Raw genomic sequence first — 19246 nt, 5'->3', positions numbered from 1 at the left:
GAGGAAATCTCCTCTTGAAAGGCGGCCCTCTTCATCGGGTCCCTGGGGGCCAACCATTCTGTCTGGCTGGCTGGAATAAGAGGGGGTGGATCCGCTAGGAAGGGAAGCCTGTAGCCCTCCTTCAGGACGGACACCGTCCAAGGATCCGCTCCTTGTGCCTTCCATGCTTGCCAATGTGGTCTGAGGCATCCCCCAACCCGAGGCTTGGGCGGGAGTAGGGGCCTCTCCCTCTACCTTCTCCTAGAGGGGCGGCCTGACCTGCCTCTCCTAGAGGCGGAGTAACCCGACCTGAAGGAGCTAGACGAAGCTGGTGCTCCTCTGCGGGAGGGTTGAGGAGGAAGAGGGGGCGTCTCTCCTCGAAGTGCTGGGGGCGGCCTGAGATGTCACGGCGCTATCTGAGGCGGCCCTCCTGTAGGGAGGTCTCTTAGACGACGCAGGTCTGGGGACGTTGGCCTCCTTCCTCTTAGACACTTTCTCCATCAGGCTCTCCAGTTCTTTCAATGGGAATAGTGACTCACCCCACAAGGGAAGGCTACGTACGGCCCGGGCCTCTCTGTCCGGGATCCTCCTAGATACCTTAGCCAGGACCGTGTCTCGTTTACGGAGGACCCAGTTGGCCGTAAGGGCGAGCTCCTGATACGAGAGAAACTTAAGTGTCTTCCCCCCGGAGGTGAGAAGGTCCGTCAGGAGGCTCTGCTGTTCAGGATCTACGGGGTCGACGGAGGCTTGGACGTTTACTAACGTGGAGGCCCACCAGTCCAGCCATGAGGAGACGTTGACTAGGTCCCGCGACATCTCCTCCATCATGGCGGCCTCCGTAGGAGAGAAGCAAACTGGGGCTGAAGAGGCCCTTTCGTCTGAGCCGCCCTGTCCTAGGACGTCCAAGGCTGGGTCCACTCTACAGGGGCCTGGGCGACGCCCTTCCGGAATGTACACTTTACCCTGCGCCTTGAGGCCCTGGAGCAGTTTCGAGGCACTCTGGGACTTGGGGGCCTCCGCATTGCTGGCCACCAAGTTGTCTATGTACTCCTGCCCTAGTACCAGGTCTGGGGCAAGAGGAAGGGCCAGGGAAGACTTCGGAAGGGTGGCGTGATGAGTAATCCTAAGGAGGCTTGACCTCCAGGAATCACCCTTCGGAGCCGAGGGTTCCGTAATCCCATGCTGCCTTCTAATGAGTCCCACTACTCTTCTATAGGCGGAGTCCTCCGACGGGGAAGCTTCTCCTCCGTCAGCCGAGACTTCGGCCTGGAGTGGGGGCGCTGGGTTGCTGGTCAGGCAGACCGGCCGTCCAGCCCTTGGGTCCAGGGGGGCAGTCCTGCAACGGTAGTGAGCTCCATAAGTGGGTGGTTCCCGCGGCAAGGCGGGTACCGCCGGCTCAGTGAGGGCCCTCGGTTGCCCTATGGCTCTGGAAGCGGAGGTCACGGTCCCGGTGGGCTGACCCGACAACGGGAACCGTTCCTTCCTACTTGATGGCCGCACCAGCTGGGCTGGTTCGGCCAGGCTGCCTGCTAAGAAGCGCGTTTCCCCCCGCTGGGCGGGGTGAACCGGAGGCCTCGAGGACTTATGCCTCTTCGAGAGGTCTTTTCTGCGTGCCAGATCTCGCGGTTCTAGGCTGTGCATAGAGGGCGGCAGCCTAGTCGCACGTTCGCTGGATCGATGGTCTGGTGAATGAAGTATCTTGGACTCTCCCGAAGGCACGTAGACCCAGGCGCCCCCGGGAGAAACACTTCTCTTATACTTACGAGACTGGGAGCGGGAGCGCTTCCTGCTAACCCGCGACCTTGACCTAGAGCGGGAATGTTCGCTCTCGGACAGCTCCCTTCGCCTGCGACGCTTCACCCTGACTTCCTCCTCGGAAGACTAATCCACTTCCGACGAGTCCGACGACGCCACGTTTCTCGCGTAACGGCTGTTTGCGTGATCCGCGGGGGATTTCCTCCGACGCTGGGTGCCCGAGATGGAGGGCTGGAGAAAATCCTCGGGAACTGCCGTGGAGATCATCGGAAAAGAGTCCAACCGTTCCATGCAGGGGAGCCAGGGGTCCAGGGTCACGTCCATTCTCAGCGGCGACCTCCCTGGCGTCTTCGGTAGCTTCCATCCGAAGGCATCGCTGCTCGGACGGCGAACTTTAGTTTGGCTGTCCCCTGGCGGGGGAGAGCCCGACGCACCGGCCCACGAGGGCGGCGGGGACTCTGAGACTACAACACTGCCCCATAAGGGGTCTTCAGAGGACGCGTGGCCCCCCATCACAAGGCCTGACTCACCCGAAGCACTACCGGGCCCTTCGTTAGCCTTAGAGGGGCCCGCCCTTGGTTCTTCCCTCGCACTGGATTCCCTGGGAAGAACGCCTTGACCTTCCACAACACTAGAGACTTCTTGCCCTCTCCTCTGCGAAGGAGACGGAGAAGCCGACGGTAACGAAGATACGACACTAATCTTCCTGGGGGAACGCTTCGAAGATTTCTTCTTTTTAGTACCGTAGCGTACCCACTGAATATCATCCCAACCTACGCACTCTGGACATGTGTCCGCGGAGGAGCAAACTTTCCCCCTACACGAGGAACAAAGGGAGTGAGGATCTACCTCTGGCTTTGAGAGGAAAGCCCCACACGACTTTCCGGCTCTAGGCCCAGGGCAACGGCGAGCGTGATCCATCGTTCACACACGAATGGTACAACACTAAGCGAGCTATTAAGTACACTGGGGATACACACAGGGTGAACGCACGGTAACACTTGAGAAGAACGCACTGCGAAAAAACACAAGTCCCCACGCTGGGAACACGTGGAACACTAAACGCGCACAAAGGATCGAGAGAGACGAGAGTGAGCTGTGAACAGCTCACGACCAAGGAACTTAATGAGGAGAATGACCCAGAGAGGCAGTGACCTGCCCTAATCCTGCCCTCGGGGCGCATTCCTTGGCGGCGGGGGTAGGCCTATGTAGAGAACGGAGTAGGGGGGTAACGGCGCGAAAACCTTGGTCAAAAGAGAGAGATCACAAGTGACTCCAAAGAAAGTAGTTCGAGGTAAGTATTTGTGTTGGAACAATTGTATTTTTCATAGTTACATTCCAAAATGTTAGTGGAGTTGGGATGGTAAATCATTGGCATGGCAAGGAGTTAATGACAGGTGGTGAGTGTATACGAATAGCCCCACCCACAAACCTGTGAAAGATGTTTCCCTTTAAGAGGGGTTTTTGAGGTTGGAAGTTTGACTTTAACCCCTTTCCTACAAGGAATCAGATCTCCCTCAGTAGCTGTTCATGAGATTTGTCACCCTAAAATACACTGCATGTGTACACTTACTCTGGCAAATCATTTTTAGTTATACTAAACACGTCTGAACGTTCACGGGTGCTAACAAGGAATGAAGGGAGGATAGGTAGTGGTAGTGGTGGGGGGGGAGGCAGTATCTGTAGAGAATGACACCTCGTAGTAACGAGGATGTTGGGGAGGGAGAAGTCTAATTTGAAAGGGACCTATGGTAGTGGTTACACTCGCCCCAGTTTTTATACCGACATCTTATAAGGGTGAGCGAGCTGTGTATATTCCTGGCATTCCATGCAACTTTTTCTCTGGTATATTTAGCAGTATTTATACCTTAGAAATGGGGCTTTAAGGAGCATTTCCCTGGGCGACACAGCTTCCTCACTCAGAAATAGATTTTTCCTTCGTCAAAATCCCTTTTATATTCCCAGTGAAGTTATGTGATTGCATAATAATTCCACTATATATAACCGTCAAAACACACACACACACACACACACACACACACACACACACACACACACTCTCTCTCTCTCTCTCTCTCTCTCTCTCTCTGTCTCTCTCTCTCTCTCTCTCTCTCTCTGTCTCTCTCTCTCTCTCTCTCTCTCTCTCTCTCTCTCTCTCTCTCTCTCTCTCTCTCTCTCTTCCATAGTGCTACAGCCTCCTATTGTCTGATCTGCCTAGCAAACTTCACAACTTCTGCGTCTCTGTTTAAGAACCCAGTTGGCTCACTGATGGGCTAAAAAAGTGACTACTTTTCCTCCCGACAGAATGTGTTTAGTAAATTTCTTCTAGTTCTCAGGAGTTGCCTAATCCTGAGAAGTTGTAAAAAGGTCTACACCACCGACCAGTGGTCCAGGCGGCAGGTCACCCGGAGAGGCAGATTCTGATGGCAAAAAGACAGTTTCCTTTGTCACAACTTTCTCTATTGAAGATCTCAATATTAAGGTCATTACAGCATTATTTGCCATTGGAGAAGGGAGTGCATCCTTAGAGTCATAGAATCTCTATTGATATAAAAGCAGAGGCAGGAATTTGCTCGAACTACTCAAACAGAGCGAGTTCCCTAGATTGGAGAACTGGGAATCAACACTATCTAAGGCTCCTCAGCAAGCTCCGATTAGGGCAATTCAAGAGATGCCGGTGCTCTGGTTACCTCCCCCAAATAGTTGAACTCTCTAATAAGAAACAACACCTTCATGAATGTTGGCTGTGTCTCTAGATTTTCTGCTTCTGCTGGGGCTGGTCCAGTGTCAGGAGCTGATAGATCAATGGTATCTCTGAACTCCTCCCTCGAAGAGCAGGGAAGTCTCGACTTGCACCAATGTGAGGTCCTGTGGTTTTGCCTGTCTTCTTTTACGTCTTAAGTCTGAACCTGATTGGTAATCCATCGAGGTTGAAGCAACAAGAGGTCTCACTTCTTTTGTAGCCCTAGACGTGCCATTTGTGCTTGCATATGTCTCGGCTAACAGGGTGGAGACTTATACCAATGAAGGGCTCACCGAAGAATGCTGGGATGACCTACTGACGGAGGTGTCCTTGGGATGTTTGTCCATCAAATACAAAACCAAAACAAGGGATGACCTACTCGACCTAACATCTGAAAGAGAAGGTATCTCCTCCTTCCTCAGTAGAAAATTGAGGAGAAGGGCATTTTCTAGCTGGAATGTCTGGGTGCCACAGACTTCCAGCTAATGATTCCAGGGATGGGAAGAGGAAGGAGAATGTCATCTGAAGCCTCAAATCTAAAGTTTGCTTGTGGAATACCCTGAATACCACTCTGAAGGATTTAGGTTCCTAGATTTCCAGGGGCTCTGAGACCTGTTTTGAGAAGTATGACTGCAACGGGTCCTTACTTACATAAACTCCTGCATGGAACAATTGTGAGCTTCAGTCGCACAAAGACCCAGCATGCAAAGATCTAGCGCTGGGAGAACAAGTGCATGGGGTATGCACTATAACAGACTTCCCTATAGTAGTACCTGAAAAGCATGATGTTGATGATCTAGCCAAAGATGTGAGGGCAAGTGAGGACCTTCCTACAGGTGAAGCAACCATAGAGGACATTGCATGTGGGGTCCACTTGCATGGGGATCTAGCGCTGGTGATCTAGGACAAAGAGATCTAGCACACAAAGCTTTCATGGATAGGGAAGTTATGCATGAACCCCAAGCGTGAAGAGATCTTGCTCTCAAAGAAGTTATGCCTGTAGAAGCACTGCGCATGGAGACCTTAGTCTCAGGGAGAATTAGCATGTTGGGACTTCATTATCAGACAGTGATTGTGTGTTCGTGAGGGAATTTACAAGTTGTAACCTGGCGCATGAAGTTTTGGAATCTTTGGACGTAACCCTATAAAGAGGCAATCATGCACATGAAGGTAACTGTGCGCATGGAGGGGATCATGCACGTGGATAGGATCATGCACGTCGAAGAGATCATGCATGCAGAGGGGATTGTGTCTCTGAAGAACTCTCTGCTGGTGAGTGTAAGCATGGAGGTGCTTGGGATTGTGTGGGTAAAGGTGATCCTGTGCATGGGAAAGTCTCTCATGGTGATCAAGTAGCAAAAATCGTAAGCAGTTTCTACATGGACAGAAAGTCTCATTACTGTATCTAAGGCAGGCCATAAAGTCCTTTGGGGTTGGTCTCTGAAGGCATTATCATTGGCAACTACAAAGGTAGGCTCACTTCAAGGTAAAGGCCATGGAATATCACCTTCACTAAGGGGAGAGTGATAAGGTTGACTAATGTGAAGCTTTCTTTGGTTTTCCTCCATAGAACTCGGTTCTATAGGAAGCAGAAAAAGGCATACCAGCTCGAGCACCTGAAGGCAAGAAGAGAGAGCCAGAAAACTTCCCATACTTGGGAAAGACCCTGAAGCCAAAGAATCACTCTTGGACTACTACTTCCTCCTCCTGCCATACTGGGACCACTACAAAAGAGGCCACACCCTGCACTTGTAACAGGGGAATGACTGTGAACAGTCATGCTCCCTGCAGAATGGCACAAAGAATGGGAATCCACTTCTTGCTGGCTCATGAACCAGCCGCAATTGTGACTAAGTTTACCAGGGTAGGCTTGCATGCATAATCATGAACCAAGACATACAACCTTACAATCAATCTGAAAAGAGAAGATGTCAATTCTATAAGTAAACACCCAAGTTTTGTTCAGTGCAGAGAGTATGTCCTTAATGATCGGTGGCTGAAATTAAAGTGGCTACTCAGTGTGCTGGCGAGGGTGCTGGGCTTCCCTGTGACTTCCAATAACTACCAACACTTCATTATAAATTTTAGGAACTGGGTTCCAGCTTCACAGAGATCATATTCCGATTAAAGGAAGAAGGTTTGTATATGTGTAGGAACTAACTGGGATATATTCAAATTGCAGATATATCACTGTATCTGAAAAAATTCAATATACCATAGTACTTACTAAATCTGGAATAAAAGTAGCACTCTGGCATTTTTGACATGTCATATTCATGAAGAAATTCACACTGGTCACCCTTCTTGCACAATCCACGAAGCCAGTGTTTACACACAACTGTTCTATCTCCACGCACATGTCGAAAAGGACAATTAACACTTTTGGTGCAGCTCCCACGGATATAGAATGTACATACAGCGGCTACAGATTCTGAAAAAAATTAAAATAATGTGAAGATAACTGCATAGTTAAGCAACGACTTGGATTAGAATATGAACATAAAGAATAAAAAATTAAATTATTACAGTAAATACTATACTGTAGTATTTTTAAATAAATATATGAAAACAGTGACATGATAAAAAACTAACTACAAATACGAATTAAGTACTGTATACATAAGATGAAAAGGGAGCATAATGACTACAAAAGTCATTCTGTGATAAATATGCCACAACCTCTCCCTACCTACTGCCATACATAAGCTTAACCATAAATAATTCTTTATAAATGAAAAAAATTTAATCATAGTTGGATATTTGAGATAAAGACCAGTCTCTATCAATAGCAACTCTCTCACTTATCTTCAAGATTAACTCGCTCAAACCAATTCCCGTATGCAGAGGGTCAGTTAACAATAAATGCGAAATTCATCTTATGTGAATGTCCAACTTCAAGTAACGGCACATTTCCTTCAGAAATGAATCAATAAAGCAATTCTTTTAACATCTTCAATTTGAGCTTGCCCATTTATCAAATAAGAAAAATTGCAATTAGTTAAAATAAAATTCTAATTTTAATACTAGAGACAAATCCTTAAGCCCAGATGCTGTTAAGTGTGTGATATCCTGATAATGACATTAATAATGTTTATCTCTAGCAATAATATTTTTAAAACCAAAAAAACCACATTATAAATACCTGTAATAAACATTTTATTCCAACATTCATGTATAACTTTGTTTCTATCTAAATATATATAGCGCAGTATGTATTCATGTGATTGAAAAAGTACATGAACCAAAAATTTATTTCTTCCATCATGCGGGAGATTATCGCACAGTATTGTTTTAGCCTCTCATTCTACATTGTTTTATTTTTATACTGATAACTCTGTGCCTTTAGTGCTGTGTTATGGGTTGCATCTTCATAATGATAACTTGTTTTTATACCGAGTATGTGTGCTGTAATGCTATGCAATGGTTTGTATCTACAAATTGTCATGGTTGTTTTTAAAAATTTTAAAGTTTTCACATTAGGTATCAATCGTTGCCTTACATGAGTATCTAATATTAGTACTCTGACTTTTAGGATTGATTTTGCTTTATGGGCTCAGATATGAAATAAATTCTTGCCTATCTCTTCCATCTTGTGTTCTTTCTGCCTGAACTGCAGTCATGTCTGGTGGATAGATGAAGAATTAGACCTAATGGAAATTCTGGCAGAAAGAGCACATTGCAGTAGTAGTTTGTGTCATTGAACACTGAATGTCATGATTGAAAAATATGATATAAATATGCTGCCAATGATGATAATTAGGCCTGTTATTTCAACAAGCTTTGTTTTATAACAAGTTCATCTATTACTTAAACCCTCATGTGTAGTCGAAATGTCCCAAAACATACATACTGTAATAGTAATGTATTCAGGAGTTTGGTAAGAAGCAGCTAAAAGTGAATGTCTATGCACTCCTGGCCCATAAGGTAGGGAGTAACTCTCCTTTTCTTTTCTCATTTTGTCTCAGGATTATTGACACAATGGTTGTGGTAGCCTATTGGAAATGTCCCCACCTGGCATTCTGCTCAACTGGGGTTCAACACCCTCTCAAGCTTGATAAGATTCTTGTAGTGTCCGCAACCTCACCATCCTTGTGAGCTAAGGATGATGGGTTTGGGGGAGCCAATAGGTCTACTTGCTGAGTCATCAACAGCTATTGCCTGGCCCTCCCAAATCCTAGCTTAGGTGAAGAAGGAACTTGGGCGTTTAACATATGTACAGTATATACAATATGGTCAGTCTCTCGAGCATTGTCACTTCCTCGCCTCTGCCATTCCATAAGCAACCTTTAAATCTATAAACTGGTATGAAAAGCTCCCTGGCTTTGGCTCTGTCTTTGGGAATGAGTTTTCTTTATCAACATCTTTTTCAATTCTTTTCTTATCATCACTATAATTTGCTTCTCTGCTTTACCTATTTTCATAAAGGTACACTACAGTTCACCAAAAACTACCCCAACTTGAAATTTTTCTAGCTGTTACCAACAAGTACTGTACAACCAGTTTATATATTTTTTTTATAATGTTCTTTGAACTCCACTCCTTTCTTTATTTTATTGATTAATTGATATTGATGTTATTTCTGGGCAAAAATTGTATACTACTTTTGATGATATCCTAAAAAGAATATTCTAAATAAGGTGATCATTTGTTAGCCTAAAGAGTGACTAGCCAAGTTACCTCTTTTTTCATGTACAGTATATGCATCATTAAATTTTGTTATTTATATTTAACTTGTTTAAATGTGAAGATTATATAATGTATATCATATTTTAGTTATTCAATAAGATATCAATCATATCTCATCTTTCTGCCTGCAATTGGTACCGTAGCCATATCCTTTTCTCAACTTTTGGCAATATACCAATGAGTAAGTTATTTAGTATTCCATGGTATTATTTCCCATAATTATATACGGTACTGTACAGTATTTTAATGGATACCAATTATGTCTTATCCTTCTACACAAACAGTACTAATTAGTGTGTAAGAATTTCTTACTTTCATCAACAAGAGTGTAAGTTCTCTATTTTCTATCTAATTGTGTTATTTTGTACAGTATTTTGTTGTCCAACTCATATCACTTACAAAACATGACAAATTCGTAGATAATTTGTATTTTTCCTAACTATACAAACCTTAGCTATTTAAAGTGGGTAATTACTTTCGCGTAGCTGAAAGGACGAGCCATAAAATTTTAACGAGGGATTATTACCCCACCGCTAGTTAGCAGGGGGTAAGGAGGGTAGTTAGCTACCCTCCCCCCTCACACACCTGTGTTGTAGCTCCACTTTTGCTTAGAGGTAGGACTTCATGGGGGACAGGGCTGGCGGGCAAGTTTGATTAAATAGCTAAGGTTTGTATAGTTAGGAAAAATACGAATTATCTACGAATTTGTCATTTGTTCCATAACTGGAATACAAACCACGCTATTTAAAGTGGGTGACTTAACCCTTAGGAAGAGTGGAACAAGTCCCAGCCATACTGGCTTTTGGCTTTGCCCGGGGACTCATTATCTGAGTGTGTCAGCACTCAACAATAAAGAGTCCCTGCACCTCGCTCGCACCTTGCTATGCAAGGGCTGCGGCCTACGTAAGTTGTGTGAGAAGGAAAAAAGTGTGACTCGTCCTTAAGAAGTTGACCTGAAGTTCTTTAGATGGAAACTTAAGGCTAGGACTCTCCCAATACCACCTGGTCAGGGTATGGGGAAGCGACAGTAGTATTAACTTGATACTAGGAACACAAGGGAACAAGGTTTACCTGCAGAGGTTTGAGGTCAGCTGTGCAGAGAACCCAGGATGCTGCTTTCCCCAAGAGAGGGGAGAATGAAGAAAAGAATAAGGGCCAGGCATACCTTTTCATTCATGCAGACTAAAACCGGGTAACAATGCCCTCAACCCTCTGCTACTTGTCCATTAAGGAGCCTGAGGTTTAAACCAGCTGTTGTGCAGTCACCACAGGGCCGATAGAGAACGTATCGAGCCACCTGTGGGTCACGTCTTGCAGGTAGTGGGCTGTGAAGGTCGTTTGACGCTTCCACCCCCTGCTTGCAGAACCTGCATCACTGAGAAGTTTTTCTTGAAGGCCAGGGAGGTAGCTACTCCCCCTGACATCATGAGCTCTAGGGCAATGTGACGGGGAGGGTCAGGATTCAGGGACAGATGAATGGCCTTTCGAATCCATGCTGAGATAGTGTTCTTGGTAACCCTCCTCTTCAATCTACCAGTGCTGACAAACAAAGCCCGCACTTGGGGACAAACTGCAGCTGTTCTCTTCAGGTATAGCTTCAGTAGGAGATGGTCTGGGTCATCTGTTACGGAACGAAGACTCAAAATCCTGAAGGAGTCGAAGCGAGGGTCCGACACTCCCGGATTCTGAGTCTTAGCAATAAACTCAGGGACGAAGCTGAACGTTACCTCCCCCCATCCCCTTGAATGGGCGATGTCTTAGGAGAGACCATGAAGTTCACCGACTCGCTTGGCTGACGCCAAAGCAAGTAGGAACACCGTCTTCCAAGTCAGGTGGCGATCTGAAGCCTGGCGTAACGGTTCGTAGGGAGGTCTCTTAAGAGACCTGAGGACTCGAACCACGTTCCATGGAGGAGGTCTCACTTCCGACTGAGGGCAGGTAAGTTCATAACTACGTATGAGTAGGGAAAGTTCTAGCGAGGTAGAAATGTCCACTCCTTTGAGCCTGAAGGCTAGACTTAAGGCTGAGCGATAGCCTTTCACTGCCGAGACTGAAAGGCGCATTTCTTCTCGCAAATACACGAAGAACTCCACTATTGCTGGAATAGTGGCATTGAGTGGAGATACCCCTTCCACGACACCAACCACAGAAAACTCTCCACTTCGCCTGGTAGACTCTTGCGGATGACTTTCACAGGTGTCCAGACATCCTTTCCGCAACTTGTTGCGAAAATCCTCCCTCTGCGAGGAGATTGTGGATAGTCTCCAGGCGTGAAGCCGAAGCGAAGCTATGGCTTTGTGAAAGATGTTGGCATGTGGTTGTTTGAGTAGCTCGTGTCACGGAGGGAATTCTCTTGGAGGCTCCGTAAGGAGTTGCAGAAGGTCCGGGAACCATTCCGCGTGATGCCACAGCGGAGCTATGAGAGTCATCGAAAGGTTGACCGATAGTCTGGTCTTGTTGAGTACCCTCCTCATCAGACAGAACGGGGGAAAGGCGTATACGTCGATGTTGTCCCACCATTGTTGGAAAGCATCTTTCCAGAGAGCCTTGGGGTCCGGGACTGGGGAACAGTACAGCGGCAGTTTGAAATTCAGCGCTGTCGCGAACAGATCCACAATCGGGGAACCCCACAAAGTCAGGACTTTGTTGGCTACTTGACGATCCAAAGACCACTCGGTACTCACTATCTGAGACGCTCTGCTCAGACTGTCGGCGAGCACATTCCTTTTGCCCGGAATGAAGCGAGCCAAAAGTGGAAGCGAGTGGACTTCGGTCCATCTCAGTATCTCTACTGCAAGATGGGATAGCTGTTCTGAAAAGGTACCTCCATGCTTGTTGATGTAAGCCACTACTGTGGTTTTGTTGCTCATCACCACCACAGAGTGACCCGCCAGGTGCTGTTGGAACTGTTGAAGGGCCAGAAAAACGGCCTTCATTTCTAGCAGATTTATATGGAGGCACTTTTCTGATTCTGACCACAGGCGTGAGGTCCTGTGGTTCAGAACGTGGGCCCCCCATCCTTTCTTTGAGGCGTCCGAAAACAGCATCAAATCCGGGGGCAGGACGAGAAGATCCACTCCCTTTCATAGGTTCTCGTCTGCCATCCACCACTGAAGGTCCGTCTGATCCGCGAGACCCATAGGGATCAAGACGTCCGGGGAATCATGTCCTTGACTCCACAGGGACTTGAGTCGCCATTGCTGAGATCTCATTCTGAGGCGACCGTTGGGAACTAGACAGACCAAGGATGAGAGATGGCCGAGGAGACGTAACCACGATTGGGCTGGGAGTTCGTCTCGTCTGAGGAAAGGACTTGCGACCTTCCTCAGCCTTACTATCCTGTCATCATATGGGAAGGCTCTGTGGAGATTGGTGTCCAATATCATGCCTAGATATACCAGTCTTTGAGAAGGAAGCAGAGAAGACTTCTCAAGATTTACCATGATCCCTAGATCTTGGCAAATTCCCAGAAGTTTGTTTCGGTGTCGAAGAAGGGTTGACTGCGAGTCTGCTAAGATCAGCCAGTCGTCCAGATAACGGAGGAGACGGATGCCAATGTTGTGTGCCCACGAAGATATCAGGGTGAACACTCTGGTGAAAACCTGAGGTGCTGTGGAGAGACCGAAGCACAGCACCTTGAACTGGTAGATCTTGTTGTCTAGGCTGAATCTTAAGTACTTTCTTGAAAACGGATGGACTGGGATCTGGAAGTACGCGTCCTTCAGATCCAGTGTGCACATGAAGTCTCGCGGTCTCACTGCGAGTCTGACCGTGTCTGCCGTCTCCATACTGAACGGGGTCTGCTTGACAAACCTGTTCAGAGCTGAGAGGTCGATGACTGGTCTCCAGCCTCCAGACGCCTTCTTTACAAGAAAGAGTCGACTGTAGAAGCCTGGGGACCCGTCGACGACCTCTTGGAGAGCGTCCTTCTTCAACATGGTCTTGACTTCTGCCCAAAGGGCTTGCCCTCTTGCCGATCCCATGGCAAGAGAGCTCAACGACACTGGATTCGCTGTCAGGAGAGGAAGAGATGTTATGAACGGGACGCGATATCCTTGGCTGATCCCGGAGATCGGGGGGACTGCCAATCCTAGCTTTTGCGGCCTCGGCCACTCCCCCTAGGATTCTTGCCTCCCCTCGAGGACTTCTTGCCTCTCCTGTCCTTGACGGGAAAGGGCTGTTTGGACACCGCTGCCTTTGCTGCTATTGCCGGTTTTGTTGTCTTTGCAGGGCGAGGTTGTTGAGGTGCTGGAGGCTTATAGGGCTTTGATGTTAAAGCCCTCTGGAGGAGGGAGTCCTGGTTGGACTTCCTCCACCTCTCAGCCACCTGCTTGACATCTTTCGGCTCAAACAGACTACTCCCCAAAAGGGAGGAATGTCTGAGCTTACTAACCTCGGTGTCGGGGACCTTCGAGTTGAATCTTTCAGACACCGTATCCGGGCGTTTCAGGATAGTGTTAGCCCACAAGTTCGAGACTTGGTGGGCCAGAAACTCGATGGTACGAGTGCCTGAAAGAAGGAAGGTCTCCAAGGCCTTCCTGGTTATCTCCTTAGACAAGTCTTTGCATCGTATCAGGATGCCAAGAGATCCCAGCCAGATATCCAGCCACGAAGTGGCCTGCATGGCACACTTCGCTACCTTCTCCTGGCAAAGAATCTCCGAGGCCGAGAACGACACTGGCCGGTTGGAGAGTCTCTCGAGAGGGACTCCCCTGGAGAGCTCTTCCACCAAGTGGTGGAGGGGAAGAGCTAAATAGGACTCCTCGATGATTTCAAAGTACCTCCTTTGATGGACACGAGGAGGTAGGAGGAGTTTGTTTCTGGCGCTGGAACGGCTGGAGGAGGCTAGCTCGGAGAGCTGGCTCTCGACCTTATCTCTGGTACTCTTGACCCCCTGGGACCAGGGCAAAGCCGCGCTGGTTTTAGGGGGCTTTTGAGTACCAAAGACTCGGTCCAGAACCGTGTCCTTGCCCTCTCGAGGAGGAATCTCCGGATCCGAAAATCCGTTAAGGTTCCTCATCAGAGCCAAAACTTGCCAAAAGGCATGCTCCGACTCCTGCGGCTCTCCTCCTGATGGACCAGCAGCAAGGTCTCCAGTCCCCAAAGGCTCTTCTTGGGGGGACTCGTGGACGTTCTCCGCGGGCTTAGCTGGTTCTGGTCTGATCCTCGAAGAAGATTTCGGGACCGTCTTGGAGTCCTTCGACTCCCTCCTAGGAGGGATGCAGGATTCCAACAAAGATGGTGGGGGCTCTTCTCCGCCTTCACCCAAGGAGACTTCTCGGTGCGAGGTGGGGTTTCTCCCATTGGTGCGATGGGAGAACACCTCACCTCACGAGAATCCCTTGAGGACGGAAAAGCCTCGTCCACGGGGGATGGAGAGAAAGTCTGGGGAGGGGACGGAGCCTTCCTCGACGGCTTCCGAGGAATCAGTTTCGCCCTTGGAGAAGTAACCACGTCGTCCACTCCTCTCTTCCTCTTCAGAGGGGCCGAGATAGCCGCTGATTTGAGGCCTAGTCCAGAGAAAGCGGGCTTGAAAGCCCGTGCAACCACTCTGATCAAGGGCCCAAACCAGGGCAGCCGACTGACAGCAGCGCTGTCAGAGACACCCTCTGGAGGGAAGGGGATCATAAGATCCCTAGGAGTGGAAACTACAACCGGGTCTGCCTGAAAAGAAGAAGCTGTAGAAGAGATCCTGGACCTGTCCGGAGATTTCCCTCCTCCGTTGGACGCGCTATCCTGCGCTTACGGGGTGGGGGGGACGCGATGAAGATGACCTGACGAGTACTGCCGGAACCTGTGTGGGCACGTGCTGTGGTTCGTACTGGGTATCACGCTCGCGCGATAAGCCATTGCCTAGCTCAGGGGGCGATTGTTCGCTCGCGGGTGCGCGGGCGAGCGATGGCGCGCAGGCGAGAGATGGCGCGCAGGCGAGAGATGGCGCCCAGGCGAGCGATGGCGTGTAGGTGAGCGATGGCGCGCAGGCGAGAGATGGCACGCAGGCGAGCGATGGCGTGTAGGCGAGAGGGCGTGTAGGCGAGAGGGCGCGTTGGCGAACGATGGCGCGTAGGCGAGGGGGCGCGTTGGCGCGTAGGCGAGGGGGCGCGTTGGCACGCAGGCAAGCGTTGGCGCATAGGAGAGTTCGCGCATTGGCGCATGAGCGAACGATGGCGCGCAGGAGAAGGAGCTCGTGGGCGCGCAGGCGTCAGAGCGCGTGGGCGCGCAGACGATAGGGCGCGTGGGCGCGCATACGACATGGCGCGTAGGTGACGGGGCGCGTGGGCGCGTAGGTGACAGGGCGCGTGGGCGCGTTGGTGCGCGTTCCGGAGACCTCGGATGGAGTGCAGTCTTAGGATGATGAAGGGCCTGTAAGGGCGCGTGTGTGCAGGGGGAATAACCCTAGCCCGCGGGCGCGCAGAAGGGCCTCGTCAGGAACCGAAGTTCTGGCAGTGGGTGCGTGGGCGCGCGATGGAGACTGCAGGCGATGGAGCGTAGGCAAGGGATAGCGAGCAGGCGAGGTCTGATGGCGAGTCACCGATCGTGGAGGAGAGCTCTGGTGAGCAGGAGAGGAAGAAGATTTCTCCTTGGAGCCCTGATCCGAAGATCGAGGGCGAGCAGGCGAGCGATGACGAGCAGGCAAGCGTTGGCGAGCAGGATAGCGCTGACGAGCAGGAGAGCGCTGGCGCGCAGGAGATCGCTGACGAGCAGGAGATCGCAGGCGAGCAGGAGACCGAGGGCGTCCATGGCGTGTATCAGGCCGAGCCGAGGGCGCACAGAGGTCTGTTGGTGAGCAGGAGATCATGGGCGCACAGTCTCTGGAACTACAGGGCGAACAGGAGATCGTGGGCGTGCAGGAGAGCGCTGGCGAGATGAGGCAGCAACTGGTGAGCACTTGCGCGCAGTTGTGCACGGGCGCACAGGCGAACGTTGGCGCACAGGGGAAACCTGGCGCTTAAGGGACTTACACACAATGTGTGAAAGCCCCTTTTGCCCCGAAGGGACCGGTGCCCGTTTGAAAATGGGATGTGTGGGCGCCCACAGCGCTTCAGCAGCCAGGATAGGTGAAGGCAGGTCAGCAGGTCTGGCAGGCGTAGGAGATCGCGAACGATCTGCGGAGAGGTCCAGGTCCAAGGAAGTAGCAGGAACGGTAGCTGAAGGACGAGGTTCCTCTGCGGGGTACTGCGAGGATGAAGATCTGAAGAGGCGCCTCCTAACACCCTTGTGGGGAGAAGGAAGACCTCGGCGACGAAGACGAAGGCGCGCCTTACGTCAGATGCATCCTCTGGGAGCAGCAGGCAAACCCCATTGGCAGTCCTCCGAAGAGGAGTCTCTGTCAGTGAACTCCTCCGGGGGGGGAGAATCACCCGCAGGAGAGACCGTTGGACTTAGATCCTCCCTCAAAAGATGTTTGAGGGGGGGGAGCTAAGCCTTCAGCTACAACAGGAGCAGGGGTTTGAACACTCTCATTAGAAGCGTCTGCCACAACAGCCTCGACAATAGACAGAGGGTCAACCTCTGCTACCAGCGGTGACTGTTTGACAGCTGCTCCCAACCTGATCATGTCAAACAGGGCTTCCTTGGAGGGCGAACCCTGAAGCCCCAAGGAAGCCCAAAGCTGCAAAAGATCATTATTAACAGGAGAAATAATTAAATCCTCCCCCGGGGGAGGAGGAGGAGCTGCCTCGCTATGGGAGGCAACTCCCTCTCCCAAACCCCGAGATCGGTCAACAACAGTACGGCTTACGCTACCACTCGACGGCCTCTCATGAGAGGCCGACCGAATGGGATCTTCGGAGGAGGTTTGGGCTACGGAAGAAGAGTCCTTAGGATTTTCCTTCTTCAAAGAAACCTTTGAAGGAGAAATATCCCGTCTGAACTTTTTCTTCCGGGGCCGAGAAAACCTCTCCCACTGGGAGGTAGGCCACTCCCCACATTCCATACAAACATTATCACTTTCACACCGCTGACCCCTACAATAAGGGCATAAGGTGTGAGGATCCGTCTCAATGGAAGACATGAAGGTCCCACAAGGGCGGTCAGGTAACCCAGGGCACTTCCGCATTGTAGAGGCCAACTTCACAACATCCTGAGAAAAAGAAAAAAGCAATGATTAATGACTGTCAAAGAGGCGAGGGTGAAAGCGGACACGTCCGATCACCACCCGAGCCAAAGTAAAAGTGGAGCTACAACACAGGTGTGTGAGGGGGGAGGGTTGCTAACTACCCTCCCTACCCCCCCGTTAACTAGCGGTGGGGTAATAATCCCTCGTTAAAATTTTATGGCTCGTCCTTTCAGCTACGCGAAAGTAATTACCCACTTTAAATAGCGTGGTTTGTATTCCAGTTACGGAACAAATACTAATTCTTTAACTATTTTTAATTTTCATAAGGATACTAAACATAACAGGCTTGACATGGTCTAAAATATCACAAATTTTGTAAATAATTTGTACTTTTCATAACTACAAACCTGAGACCTTTAATAGGAATGAGACTTCAGCTAAGCTGGAAACAGTTGTAACGTTTTTAACAAGATAAACAATGGTCGTCTGGTGGGTAGGAGGAAGAGCAAACTTCACTTTGAACTTTATGTTTTTGAGCCAGTAGTTTCTCTGCTATGTTATGCCACCTGCTTTTGCTGTGCCAGCCATTTCTGGCATGCCAGCTACTTCTGCTATACAACTGATGGCTGATGCTTATTTTTGGCTTCTTTCCTAGCTATTCTAACTGCTTTCACATATAATTCATCAATTATGCCGTTGTTCTCACCTACTCATATTATATCTCATTCCTAAGTGGTTGAAAGAACTCTTTCTTCTACGTTTTCAGTATTGTAGATCTAACCACATAACTGCAGTTGCATCCTCTAAAACTAAATTTCTACTGCTTTGCTCAAGATATCTGCAATGTCTTCTTCCATTATTGCAGTAAATGTTCTCCAGGTATATTCATGCTTTCCCAAAAGTGAAAACAAAAAATCTACCGACAGCAACTTACTGCAGAATATTTGTGCTCAGCAAGAAGGATACTCTGAAAGCTCCTCTTCCACCTCACTATCACCATTACCTAGTTTCGATCTATTCTCTTCCAAGCCAACCACTTCTTGTTCCCAAAAAGGCAGTGTTCACTGTTGCCAGCAATCTCCCCTCTCCTCTAATCCAGAACAAGACCTCAAGAAGTCTTATCTAAAGGGTAAGGAAAAGCCATTCTCAGAGGTCATTAACTGGGCCTGAAAACCTTAATTGGTAGCAATCACATAACTCATAAAGAGGAGCTTCTGTTTCTGTATCTGAACCAAAACTCATCACATCAGTTATTAGCAGCAAGCCATATGACCTCCCACTGACTTCTTCAACCAAGGATAGCCCAGAAGGTACAAATCAAGACAGAAAACAGATAGACTTCCCAATAATTATCATTCTTGGGCTTCTCTAAGCAGCTTTTTTAGGCCCAGCTTTGACAGAAAAAGTTCAACTGCATTCAAGGTTACCATTAGTCAAGTTTGGGCTTTATGACAACATCAATATAAACTTTTTGGCTACTTAGTCTATTGCCAAGTAGGCTGTCTCCCACTCCTAATAACATGACAGAGCATCAGCATCAAGATTTCTTTACAATCAATATCATGCAAGAGTAAGCCTTCAGCTTTATCATTCATTCACATTTTGGCAGTAGATCCTATTTGTTGGAGATACCCAATAGGCCAAGAGATATGGTGTGCTTAACAGATAGTAATTCGATTCAGCATTTTCTAAGTCTTACAACTGGTCAAAGAAGAGATTAACTATGTCAACTGAGGTGGCAATGGTCAACCTGGGTGCACCTATGTCTATACTGCCATAAACTATGGCAAAAATTAGCCATAATTCCTTTACTCAAACAATATGCAGTGCTACTTTCTTCCCATAAATAGTGGTAGCCCAAAACTCTAGATTGGCACTCAGCACTGAAGAAACATAATTCACCCTTTTTAGTATAAAAAGAAATGTCAGTCATTGGCCAGTTCTCCAGTTTGAAGACACTAGATAAGTAGCAGTAGATAGGGGCAAAGTTCTGGTAAGTCGGTAAAATATGGACTTTGGTATGC

The 19246-nt window shown here is 48.7% G+C and overlaps 1 protein-coding gene across 1 annotated transcript in view; it reads right to left on the bottom strand.

Annotated features, from left to right (window-relative positions):
* Positions 1-19246, bottom strand: part of LOC137645925 (cleavage and polyadenylation specificity factor subunit 4-like) — a 74669-nt gene that overhangs the window by 40294 nt on the left and 15129 nt on the right. The window contains exon 2 of the mRNA XM_068378978.1: positions 6705-6908. Within this exon, the coding sequence (XP_068235079.1) occupies positions 6705-6908 (204 nt within the window). The remainder of the gene's footprint in view (positions 1-6704; positions 6909-19246) is intronic.

Source organism: Palaemon carinicauda, chromosome 8 (genome assembly GCF_036898095.1).
Source record: "Palaemon carinicauda isolate YSFRI2023 chromosome 8, ASM3689809v2, whole genome shotgun sequence".
NCBI lineage: Eukaryota > Metazoa > Arthropoda > Malacostraca > Decapoda > Palaemonidae > Palaemon > Palaemon carinicauda.
This window is presented reverse-complemented; position numbering and strand designations above follow the sequence as displayed.